We start from the raw sequence: 12,305 nt of genomic DNA on the forward strand, positions 1-12,305 counted from the left end.
AAAGAGGGACTCGTCCGGCGATGAATTGTGTCTAGCTCATACGATCATTCTACATTCACGTGCAGTATGTGTGTGTGTGCGTGTGTGCTACATACAGTCCGAGCTCCAAAACCTCGTCCTCATATAAGGACAACCAACCCCACACTGGTTCCCTCACCCAGAACACGGCCGTCTCGAAAAAGAAACTGTATGTACAATATCCCCAGAAAGTCGAAAATCCACACGAACAAGAAGGGACACAAGCCAAAGGACAGAGAGAGGAAAGAGCGAGCCCATAAAATCAAAAAAAAGCACAAGCGACTCAAACTCCTCCAACGTCCAGAATGCCCCGACCGACCTAGGTACCCAAAGGTCCATGTGCTTCCCGCTAAGAAACAACGAAAAATCAAAAAAGAAGCAGCAACACACGTACATGCAATACAACCAACACACCCAACACGTCGTCACCTCGGCACCCAGCCAATCTCCTCAATGGGCCACCGCACCCACTGCCTGTAAATCGGGGCGATGAGGTGGTAGATGCGCGAGATGAGATGGGTGCCCCAGCCCTTGATCCACCAGAAGCCGTCGAGGCGGTGCAGCAAGACGCTGTAGTAAGCAAAGACGAGCAGGGCGTGGGGTTCGTGGGCGGTGAGGGCGGCGAGGTAGTCGTTGGAGACGGCGCAGGGCCAGGAAAAGATGCTGCGGAGGTGGCAGTCGCTGGGGCCGAGGTTGCAGATGTACGTGTAGGAGCGGACGAGCTCGTCGAGGGCGATGCAGCACACTTGGCACGCGTGCGGGTCGTCGCGGGCGAGGTCGCGCTCGAGGAAGCGGCGGAGGTCGGCGAGCTGGTCGTGCTCGGGCGGGCGGACGGGGTCGTCGGTGGGCAGCGGCTCGGCCTTGAAGTCGTCCGGGTCGAGGCCGGCGCGGACGAGGACGGCCGGGTCGAAGGCGGGGACCTTGACGCGGTGCAGCATGGGGCCGATGACGCCGTTGAGCAGCCAGTCGGCCGAGGAGAAGACGATGGAGGCGATGCCGCGCAGCAGGAAGAGCCACTCGGCGACGCCGTCGCTGCTGACGAAGAGGATGTCCTCGGGCTTGCGCGGCATGGCGAGGCTGAGGATGGCGGTCAGGGCGCTGAAGATGTACAGGGCGCTGCAGTTGTCCTCGGTGACGTGGGGCAGGATGCTCGTGGGGCCGCGCAGGCCGATCTTGTGGTGGGCGACGGCGCGCGCCATGTAGAAGTCGGCGCGGTCGGGCTTCCAGTGGGCCATGTGGGCGGCGGACACGGCCAGGATGGCGCGCATGACGAAGTCGTGCTGGAAGGCCAGGCGCGGGACCTCGACGCGCCACAGGGTGCGCAGGTCGGCGTTCTGCGAGATGGTGAAGGCGGTCGAGGTGACGAAGTTGTGCAGCAGTTCCAGGTCAACCATGTTCATCTGCATGTGGCCCTCGCCCTCGAGCAGCGCCGTGGCGTGCGGGTGCGGGCTGGCTGCCGACGACGGGCTGGGGTTGGACGTGGGCGCGGTGGAGGCTTGGGCGGCGGCGGAGCCCAGGTAGCGCTGCGGGCTCTGCGACGAGGCCGAGGCCGAGGCCTTGCGGGCCAGGATGTCCGGGAAGTCGCATGGTATCGAGTGCTTGATGCAGTTGCGGCAGTGCGGCTTGGTCTCGTCGCACTGGGAGGCGTCAGCGGGGGGCGTCGGCGGGGGTCACGTGAGGTGCATCTCAGGAGGGGCTGCGGGCGGCGGCGGTGCGGGTGCGGGCGGGGTGCGGCCATGGAACGCCAGGTAGGTAGCAGAGGGGACGGTTTGCGGCGGGTTTGGACGGAGGGCAGGCTCGCGGGCAGGGCGGTGGGGGCGTGGGCTTATGATCGCTGGCTATTGTGCGCTCACCTTGATCTTGCGGCGCTTGCAGTGGCCGCAGCCGTTGCGAGATTTTCGATGGGGTTTCCGAGATGCGGCGGGAATCATGGCGGAGGCGAGTACGACTACGACTTGGGTGGAGCGCTCGAGGGCGGAGCCGAGGGCGGCGGAGTCCAGCCGGCGGACGGGGACGGGGACGGGGACGGACGGGATGATGTCGATGGTGTTCGGTCGGTCGTTCGCGTGTCGGAGGAGGGGTGAATAGGCGTCTTTCTTGTATTTGAGGCTGCGCGCCCGTGCTTGCGACCGCCCTGTCGTCCGCACCCGTCCGAGTCTGCGAGTCTGCGAGTCTGCGAGTCTGCCTCTCGGCCTGGCGCTGCTGGGCCGCGGGCGGGAGAGCTGCACACTCGGCCGGCCTACGATTGCAGCTGTAATTTGTGTTGTGCTGCGGCGAAGGGCCCTGCCAAGCCGACACCCTCTGGTGAGCCTTCCGCACCACCAGCCCCAGCCCCTACGCGACGGGCCGCGACCTGCCGCTCTTGGATCTGCGGCCTTGACTCAGCCACCCTAACCTCGCCAGCTCAGTTGCTTGCTGTCTCCCGGCTGCCGCCAGCCCGGCGTCCAATCAAACCGCCGCAGATTGGATGCTTAGATGGCGTTGCCGGTGATTGGCTCGCCGTCTCGTCCGTTTTACGTTTCGAATAGATGGATGAATAGCCGAAAGTCTCGCGGCAGCAGCGGCTCTGCAATGTTTCATCGCCGGTGATGAGAGAGGCCCCCGCTCGCAAGATTAGCGAGAGCAGCCAACGGGCCATGGCGCTTTTCCGCCAACTACGACATGTCGCGTCTGGCCCGTCTCCACCCGTCGTTGATCAATAGCCCATCTGTACGCTGGAGTTGCCAAAGCTTAGCGAAAAGGCACTCCCCGCACCCGAATACGACATTCTCGGCTAGTTGTGCAATGGAAAGTCCTGGCCGCCTCTCTTTCAATCCTACATCTATATTTCTACCACCTGCATTGACGTCCGGACATTATTATTATTATTCCCAGACAAAAGGATGCTCAGCCCCTGCATCGACACCTGCTTGGGCTGCCCGCCTCTGACGTCGTCGACATGGAACACCGACCCCGCACTCGACCGTTTTCCCACGCCACCCCAAAATAGCCCCAAGCAGGGATGGCTGCCCAACAACTGTCGTCATGCCGTCCATCGTCCCGCCCGAAGGAACCCGGCAAAAACGCCATCTACTCTATCAAATTTTTTTCAACACCGGCCTCCGTCTGCAGATCATGCGCATCCAACCGAGAACGAGACTCGACTTTCCTGCTCAGTCTCTCGTAAATCACTTGTACGCCCTTCCCTACCGCCGGCGACGTCAGCAACATCCCGTCAAGCCATCAAGCCACCAAGCCAGCTCGGTACCCCCCGTGTCCCGTATCGCACAACACACCTGAGCTACAACTCTGCAAAAGCTGCCGAAATAATCGGCTTGTGTGTCTCGCTCCCTCACCCGCTTGCCTTTTCTCCCGTGGCTGACTGACGCTTGAGCTGGAGGATGTAGTAGTAATCGGACTTGGTCCAATAGATATAAAATAAAAAGCGAAGTTTGCCTCTCTCTCTCTCTCTCTCCTTCTCGCATTCCTGGGTGCCTGAGTCGCATACACGCACACATCTCTATCGCTGTCCCGACTCTGTTTCTTGCTTCGGTTTTTTTTTTTTTTGGTCGTGTCGCCCAAAAATAGAGCGCGAGTGTCAGTTTCCCTTCTCTTTCTTGCAAACCACTAGGACCTGGAAGTTCAGACAAGTCGTCCATAGGTGACTAGATGTAGAAATTGTATACATGTATATCTTTGCCTGCACTCAGTGACCACGATGCTCTTGAGAATCCATCTCCATCCATCTTCGAGAAGCACGACAAGCATTACACCTACAAAAGACTTTCCACCTGCAGCAATCAAAACAGCAGACGTTGCATCGAAACAAACTTTCGTTCTTGTGTACCGCCATCTATTACTCATCTTTGTACTTTCTCTCTCTCTCTCTCTTGCTTCGCTCTTTTCGCAAAAAAGAACAAGACCAGCACGCCTCTCGGCCGAGCAACCGGTTCAAACTCATCATATAATAGCACAACAGTGATAATAGGGTATAAAAAGAATAAAGAGGAAAAAAAGAAAATACACATCATGTCAGACAAGCCCGGCGACGAAAGACAGCCTTCGTGCTCTACCACTACAGCCCCTCGACCTCCCCAGGCCATCGTCTTCGTCGCTCTGTTCGCCAACGCGACGCTGCTCCACCACTGGCAGCTCGTCAGGCGGCGGACTTGGTATTTCGTCCCATTCGTTATCGGCCGTGTTTGTGTGAGTTGCCCTCTCCCGCTTATTGGAAAATAAAATTAATAGAAACATTTGCTGGCACAGTCGAAACCGTCGGTTGTTTGAGTCGCTTCATCTTCGGCCGGCAGACGCCCGGTTGGCAAACGTGGCCGTATGCCATGCAGGGCCTGACGCTGCTCCTCGCACGAGCTATTTTCGCCGCATCCGTTTACATGGTCCTCGGCCGTATCGTCCGCTTGACGGATGGATCGGCGAGCGCGCCGATCCCGGTGAGATGGCTGACCAAGCTTTTCGTATTTGGCGACGTCATTTCCTCCCTTGGACAAAGTGCCCGTGGGTTGCCCTCTATTTCTTCCTTCCATCAGTGCTTGATGCTGATTGCTTCTGGCCACGCGGCGGCATGCTTTCCGAGGCGGATATGTCGAACAAAGTGAGGTGGGTGAGAGGATCATCATCGTTGGTCTATGCGTGCAACTGTTGTTCTTCGGGCTCTCCATGATCGTCGTGGCCGTCTCGTCTTCTACATTCGCATCTCGCGCACGCCGACGGCCACGGCGGACACCCTGTCGGTACTTGGGCGGTGGTTCCTGGTGATCCTGTACATCGCCAGCACGCTGATTATGGTGCGATCCGTGTTTCGCGTCGTCGAGTACATCCAGGGCTCCGAAGGATCCTTGATGAGCAACGACGTGTTCATCTACATCTTCGATGCGTCGCTGATGTTTCTCACCATCATCATCTTCAACATCTGGCACCCCTCTCGCGTCGTCAACAGCCACATCTGCGGCGGACGGCTCATCGGACGAGGAATCCACGCACGGCGATCACCACATGCTTCAGCAATCGAAGCCAACGCATGCTTCACAACAGACTGGGACAGCTTAAACTTGGGGACTTGGAGCCTTGTTATCTATTGGCAGTGGCGCGGCGCGTCAGATGGAGCCTCTCGCGGAGACTGCGGGTGCTGCGCATCGTCTTGCGGTTCGGGGTGCCGGATTGCGCCTCGACGGCAGAAACGCGCGTCATCTGGCCAACGTCGGCGTGCTGCTTCTGGCTCTCGCGTTCGAGCCACTCGGAAAGCGCCTTCTGGAAGCTCTCGCCGTCGAACTTGTTGGGCCAGCCATGTCTGAGATACAGCCGCTTGATCTCCGTGTCGGATCCGGGGAGCGACGACGACAGCTGGTAGCCGTGGAGGCCGCGCATCGGCACAAGAGTCAAGTTCCTGTAGCCTTCAACCAGGTCGTTCAGCACAAGGCCGGCGGAACGTGCCGTGAGCCTGTTGTCGAACTCTTGTCTGCCGGCTTCCTTGCTGTAGAGTTGGAAAGGCGTGGCGAGCTTCATGGTTTTCCGGTCCATGTCGTAGACGTAGAAGTTGCCGAAATCGGAGCAGGACTTGAAGATGAAGACTTCGTTGGGCCGGGACACCTCGAGCATGTCCTCGGCTTCGCCTTGGTCGAGGTAGTTGATTCCGTAGGTTCCGTGGTCGAGTTCCGGGCTGGCGCGCTGGACGACGGTGTTCCGCAGGTAGGGTAGGTAGCGCAGCAGGTCCACGATGCGCGGGTCGAAGCCGAGAGGCTCCAGGGTGCTCTTCAGCTGGTGGTGGGGGGGCCAAATCAGCTCCTCGGCAGGAATGTAGCGCATCTTGACGAGGGTGGCGTAAACGCGGCGCACACCCTCGATCAGCTCGCGGTGCGGCTCCACCTCTTGCGGCAAGTCGCCGACCTCGACAAAGTCGTCGGCCGACATGCCCTGCGAGGCGCTGCGGTCCGACGACGGCGATGACGGGGCCTCGCTAAAGTGGCATGAGAGGCCGTTCCTTTCGCAGCCGGTGCCTAGTCGGGTTAGCCAATGACGCAGGGCACGTGACGCTGAGGTGACACAGCAGGCGGCTAGAAGACGTACACTGCGGACGCTTGCCGTCGCACTCCCAGTGGCGGGTGGTGCAGACGGAGCAGGCCGAGTCGGCGAGCGACGGCGGCGGCGACGGCTTCTTCTGCGGGGCGAAGTCGTGGGCGGCGTCTGTGTCGTTAGCGGGGGCGGGTCAGGAATCAAGGCGTGTGCTACACACAGTCGGCAGTGCTCATGTCACCGGTGGTGTGGGAGCGGCGGAAGCTGCCCGTGTACGGCACGGATTTGCGGCGGGCGTGGACCTGGATGCTGTTGGGCAGCTGGGCCGGGTCGCGGCTGGGCAGGTCCATGGCGGGGCAGTTGAGGCGGGTGCTGGCGACGAAGACGCCCTGCGACTGCTTCGCGAAGTGCGGCGGCTGCTGGAAGTGGTGGTAGTTGGGGACGGAGAAGGCGGGTGCTGCGTGCTCGGTCGCCATTGAGAAGGTCGCGGTGAGGCTGGCGGGCAGGCGGGCAGGCAGAATTTGCTAGGCACGGTAGGGTCCCAACGCGGTCTCGGTCGAGCGTATCGGACTAGGGGCGATCACCACGGGCGCGTTCGCATGGAGCAGAGGCGCGGCGGACGGCAGGTGACCATAGACCGGGTTGGAGCAGGAGTAGGAGTAGGAGTTGGAGTTGGAGTCGGGGTCTGGGTTGGTGGGCGGAGTGGCGGGCGGAGTGGCAGGCAGGCGGTGGGCGGTGGGCGAGCTGGGTGAGAGCTGGGTGAGAGCGCTCGGGGTGGGCGAGCTCGGCGAGGGACGGGCGCTGGTTAAGGCTGAGGGCAGGTGCGGCTCTTTCTGCATCTCGAAGCAAGTTTCGCTACCGGCATCAGGGGTGGGGGGAGGCTAAGTGCTGGGCCGCTCATCATCTCGCAGCGCGGTAATTTTCGAGCAGCTGCCCCAGGGCGCGCCTTGGCCTGTGGCCCCCCACGGCCGCCGCCGGCCCCAATTACGCGCCGAATCCGTCATCCATATCGCTGCCGCCCGTCGTCCGATCCAGCGCTCGGCCGACCTCAGCCGCCTGCGTGCCTGCGCGCCGTGAACGTGCGCGCCGCTCCCAGGGCGCTTGCATCATTTCCCCAGCCCTCCACACGCCCTTGCGACGCCGCAGCGCTGCACCTCTGCCTGCCCGACTAGCCTGCTTGGCGCCGCGCCTCACCCACAGCACGCAGCAGCCCGTACGTCTGCTCATCACTCTCGGCGGCCAGCCCGTGAGGCGCAGACAGGCACCGTGCCGGCTGGCGATTATACCCAGAGCCCCAACGCCCCAGCGCCCCAGCGCCCCAGCGCCCCGGCGCCACTGCTGCTGCTACGTAGCAGCGGCGCTCAACGTCTGGACTGGACCGCTGCAACTAGCGGACTGGCATGCCACGGCAGCCGTCGCGCAAGCTCCCGCGCCGGCGGACTGGGCCTGGCATCCCTGCCTCTCCACACTCGTCCCCGCGTGTGACGCCGTGAGACGTCGACTGCAACCTCAACTCATACTTGGCTGGCGCCCCGGCCGTGCCAGCTCCTGTCCGCCCGCCGATTCCAATAGGCCACCCGCAAACCAATATAGCCACGGCAACGGCGCGCATCGTCATCCATCGCTCCCGGCCTGGACGGCGCTCCTTCCGTCCAGCTTGCGCCAGCTTGCGCCAGCTTGCGCTTCCTTGGGCTTGGCGCCCGCCGTCCCGCCAAGGCTTCTTCCGTCACGGCTTGGCTGTCTTCGTCCATCACTCTGAGCTGGAGCGTCCTGCTCGGCGGAGCGGCCCACCACGGCCGGCATCGCGCAGCCCTGCACAGCACACAGCCCTGGGCGCCCCGATGCGGTGAATGGGCCAGGACACAGGAAGGAGGTGCAGCAGACGTGCAGCCGTGCAGACGTGCAGACGTGCAGACGTGCAGACCTCCCTATCTCCCCCAGATATTTGGATCTCCAACCAAGCCCGATCTGCTGCGCCCTAGCCCCCAGAGCGGCCCCTACGATGCGCCGAGAGCGACGGACCGTGGGCCGGGTGCTTAGGCTTTGCTCGACGCTTGGCATGTCGCACTCCTGCGCTTCTTCTGTTGTGAGCTGCGGGGCGAGCAGTACGACCTGGTATAACCTAGCGACTCGCCGCCCGCGGTGCTGCATCGTGGTTTGCGTCGGCCCTGGCTGGGGGGCGTGCGGCATTTCCGAACTGGCCATGATAACCGCCTGCCCATTACGTACTAATTGGCTTGGCAGGGTCTTGCCCAACCAGAGCGCAGGCGCAATCGCCCCGGCGTGTCCAGCGGCGTAAACCCTTTGCACCATGAAAATTGCGTCAACCCACCCGGCGAATCTTGGGGTGCTCTCGTCCTTCTCCGCCCCGCGAGTCACGCCGTACGTGCGCCCGCCCTTGAGCCTAGGAGCACCCCTCTGCCCTCCTAGCCCCCCAGCCATGCCGGATGCCCCAACGGCGCCGCCTACCTACGACAGCAGCACCGCGACCGACCCAGCCTCGTCTGCACATCTGCGCCCCGAGTCGCTTCACCAGGCCGGCTGCGCTCCTGCAACCGCCGTGCGACGCGCCGGGCAGCAGCTCGCAGCAGCACGCAGCAGCACGCAGCAGCACCAAAGTCAGATCCACCTGTCGGCCGATCGCTGATCCCGTCCTTGCCGAGCCAGGCAGTCCGCAGCCCGCGCCTGACAGCAATTCTTTACTGATTTCCATGCCACCGCCTTGTGACGGCCTCAGAAGTCACACCGTCTGTCCTCACCGACTGACCACTGCCCGTCCGCGTGCGACCGTCCGCGCGTCGCTAGCCCGTCTCGACTTTTTTTCCTTTGCCTCTGGCAACGGGACGTCTTCTGGCTCTTGACTCTGTCCCGGTTTCATCGCGTCTCAGCAGAAAGGATCGTCGCCACGTTCTCTTCAGCTGCCACATGTCTCCCGTTGCGGCCCAAACCAGCTGCTGGCTTTCGTCATTATTCGTCCCTGTACATTCACTCCCCGCCCAATGATCCCAACAGCCCTGCCACGCTGCCTTTCCGCCGGCGGTTTGCGCTCCACCCTCCGGCGGAGACACACGAGCCAGCGCAGCAACACCCGTCACCTGCTCGCCCACTCGCCCAGACTCCACCGCGATCATGACGCTGCGCCGCTGCGTTGCTGCTTTGAAACTCAGCAAGAAACCCTGACGTGGTCCCCGTCCCCGTCCCCCGTCCCCTCATCCCTAGAATGCGCGGTTAATGCGCGTTTCGCCGTCTTGAACAAAGCGTTGGCGAGGCGCAGCTTTCACCGTGCGCCCTCTCCAATCAGGGGCCCGCGAATGTTATTTCCGGAAGCATCGTGGTCGCCGTCGCCACTTTTTGCCCTGACCGAGTCTCTGTGTCTCCAGCGTGCCGAGACGGTTCCGGGAGCCCTTTGCCGGAATCGGCAGCTTTCACCACGCCTTACCTCGTTGGTCCTCCGATGCGGGAGCCCATGTTCGGAGCAATCGGAACAACGGCGTGAAACAAAGATTGCGGGTAGCTGCGGAAGCGTACGACACTCGGCAGATGTGCCTCTACTAAAATGCCGCTCATCAATATAGTAGCCCACCGAGCGTTGGAACACGTCGGCCCGTTGATGAATCCACTAACGGGCTGCTCAGATGTAAAAAGTCATAGTTTGTCGCCTGAGCCTTCCAAGTGCTTGATATCCGCCGCCCTTTTGCTCCGAGAAACAGCCAAGCATTATCCACCCTAGTCACGTTAGACCTGAGGACTGACCAGCCGGCACAGCTTCCATTACTACGACCACCGCTCCTTCAGCCAGCAAGACAGCGCGTGGCTCACTTCGTCTGGCTTCTCCATGGTGGCCCAGTGCGAGGCATCAATCTGCGCAATCTCCAGATCCGGCAGCAGGCCCGCCTGCCTGGACGGTTCAATGAACGAAGGCAAGCAAATGTCGTCGCGCGAGCAAGCCACGAACAGAGTCGGCGCACGGACTTTCAGCCTGTCTCCACGTATATGCCTCTCCTTCTCCCAATTCAGCCCGAGCACGTAAACTTTGTACCAGTTGAAGGCGCCAGCAAAGCCGGATTCCCTGATGCGGGCCATGTATTCGTTCTTCCAGACGCTCCCGTCGGCGGCGTAGTCCCTGACCTCTTCCCGGCAGTCGGCCTCGAGGAACTTCCTGACGGCGCCGCGGGTGCAAAAGATGTCGCGCAGGCAGTTGGGGCGGCTGCCGTGCAGGGCGGTCCACAGGCTCTCGGCGCGCAGCTGCGTCACGGCCGGGGCGTCGGGCTCGCTGAAGAACTCCCAGTACGCGTAGCGGGCGTGGCCGGTGGCCTCCTCGAGCGCGTAGTTGAGGTACTCGAGGTTGAAGGGCGACTCGCGGTCGGGCGGCATGTAGGCGATGCTCACCAGCACCAGGCCGGCGACGAGGGCGGGCCCGCGCCAGAGCCACATGCGCTGCGCGACGAAGGCGCCCCAGTCGTGCCCGACGACGATGGCCCGCCCGATGCCCTCGCTCGCGAGCAGCTCGACCAGGTCCGCCGTCATCAGGTCCGACGTGTACGCGGCCGGGTCCGCGGGCTTCGAGGTGGCGCCGTGGCCGAGCATGTCGGGCGCGATCATGCGGTGCGAGAGCGGGCGGAGGGCGGACATGATGGGCGACCACAGGAAGGCGCTGTCCGGGAAGCCGTGCAGGAACAGGATCGGCGGCTTGCTGCGGTAGCCATTGTGGTCGTTGTTGCTGCTGCTGCTCCTGCTGCTGTTGGCGCCAGTCGGAGTGCGGGCGGAGGCCAAGGAGGAGGTCGGGCTCGTGGGCGCTGACGATGGCGACGAACGCGGCGTGGCTGGCTCGGTGTCCCAGTAGGTGTAGGTCAAGGCGCGCGAGGTGGTGAAGGTTTTCCTGGTAAGGCCTTCCATCTGTCCTGTCGGCCTTTTTTTCTTCTTCGCGTTCTCCCCGCAGCTTTCTCTATCCTTCCGTTCCGGGTAATTCTTTGTTTTTTTTTCCCCTCGCCTGTCGTTGTCAGGTCGGGGTCGGGGGGATGCTGTCGCAGCTGGAACCGGAGACGCCACGGACGTAATCACGACTGTTTCGAGCGAGCGGGCGGCGGGGGGTCGAGGCTGCGAAGGGCAGCAGCACCGTTGCACGTCGTCGCCAGGAGGCCGGCGCAGGGCTTATATTGCGTCTTTGCTCCACACACCCTTCCGTTTCTGGCTTGCAACAGCCCGCAATCTCAGTCACAGCACGTTGCGGGCGGGAAGGCTGATTGGGAGCCGCACGCTGCTCCTCATTTGGGGCCAACTCCCCGCCGATGGCGCATGGCGTTTTTTTTTCCCTGGCGACGGCGACGGCGACGGGAGCGAGCGAGCGAGCCAGGCCAAAAAGTCAGGGGACCGAGCCGGGCTACCATGTGCAAGCAACCGAGCAACAACACACGACAGCCACGGTGCCCCTCTGTTCTGCCCCTCTTCCCCTCGGATCTGAGTTATCAGCCCGCGAGATGGGCGCGATTGACTGAGGGATTTGGCCGAGTCGCAGCAAGCAGAAAGCGGGGTCTGGGCGCATGCGACGCATACGCAGGTGCTTTGCGCGGTGCCTGCTCGAGCCTGCATGGACGCCCGCCGCGGCTCACCGCCTATCACACGATTCCAATCGCCTGCCTCGCCTAATCGTACGTACGAATGCTAACCTTGCCGCGCTTCACCAAAACGCCTGGGCCACCGCGAGCCAATCCAAGTTCCTGTTCCATTATTCCGGAGCCGTTTCCGCCTGCCGCTGCATACCTACATGTCGATCGTGAAAAGGAAGGCGATCACTGCATGCATGATGCGCAACAAGCCGCCGCACTTGGCGCCACTGCTACTGCCCGTCAAACCTTGCTTTTGTCGCCCTTGCACCGCTTGCTTCGCACCCTCTTGTCATGTGAAGAACCCAGGCCTATGCTCGTCTTCTGAACCCATGCCTGCCTGACTGCCTCACAGAAAAGAAATTAGAGAGAGATGGCTCCATCCTCGAAATCGCCCGTCCCGACAGACAAAAAGCCAATAGAGTAAACGATCCACGACGTGAGATGCATCATCCCAATCTCCGAAAACACTGAAAAGAGAAGCCTCATTTCCTGTCTTATTTTTGACTTTCCCACCACCTCTTTCTATTTTTTGTTCTGTTCTGTCAATCATGCGCGCCGCCGACGGTCATGTCTCAAAGAGACCCCTCCCCCCTAGGTACGCTTCGGCCCGCGCTCATCAAATACCTAGCAATAGAGACTCGTGATCGTCGCCTGGTGGACTCGACGTCGATC

The 12,305-nt window shown here is 61.9% G+C and overlaps 3 protein-coding genes across 3 annotated transcripts; all 3 read right to left on the reverse strand.

Annotated features, from left to right (window-relative positions):
• Window positions 1-443: 443 nt before the first annotated feature.
• BKCO1_3300081 (c6 zinc finger protein) lies at window positions 444-1,949 on the reverse strand (the record flags this gene model as incomplete). The annotated part of the gene is made up of 2 exons (XM_020274583.1): window positions 444-1,655; window positions 1,872-1,949. 2 exons carry the CDS (start codon window positions 1,947-1,949, stop codon window positions 444-446), a joined length of 1,290 nt encoding a protein of 429 aa, XP_020129418.1.
• Window positions 1,950-5,085: 3,136 nt separating this feature from the next.
• BKCO1_3300082 (c6 zinc finger domain-containing protein) lies at window positions 5,086-6,503 on the reverse strand (the record flags this gene model as incomplete). Its single annotated transcript, XM_020274584.1, has 3 exons — window positions 5,086-6,011; window positions 6,082-6,198; window positions 6,248-6,503. The coding sequence occupies 3 exons, from the start codon at window positions 6,501-6,503 to the stop codon at window positions 5,086-5,088; spliced, it is 1,299 nt and encodes a 432-aa protein (XP_020129421.1).
• A 3,298-nt stretch (window positions 6,504-9,801) lies between these two features.
• On the reverse strand, window positions 9,802-10,923 carry BKCO1_3300083 (alpha beta hydrolase fold-1 protein; the record flags this gene model as incomplete). Its single annotated transcript, XM_020274585.1, has 1 exon — window positions 9,802-10,923. The coding sequence occupies one exon, from the start codon at window positions 10,921-10,923 to the stop codon at window positions 9,802-9,804; it is 1,122 nt and encodes a 373-aa protein (XP_020129420.1).
• Window positions 10,924-12,305: the final 1,382 nt, after the last annotated feature.

Source organism: Diplodia corticola (assembly GCF_001883845.1).
Source record: "Diplodia corticola strain CBS 112549 chromosome Unknown scaffold33, whole genome shotgun sequence".
Lineage (NCBI taxonomy): Eukaryota > Fungi > Ascomycota > Dothideomycetes > Botryosphaeriales > Botryosphaeriaceae > Diplodia > Diplodia corticola.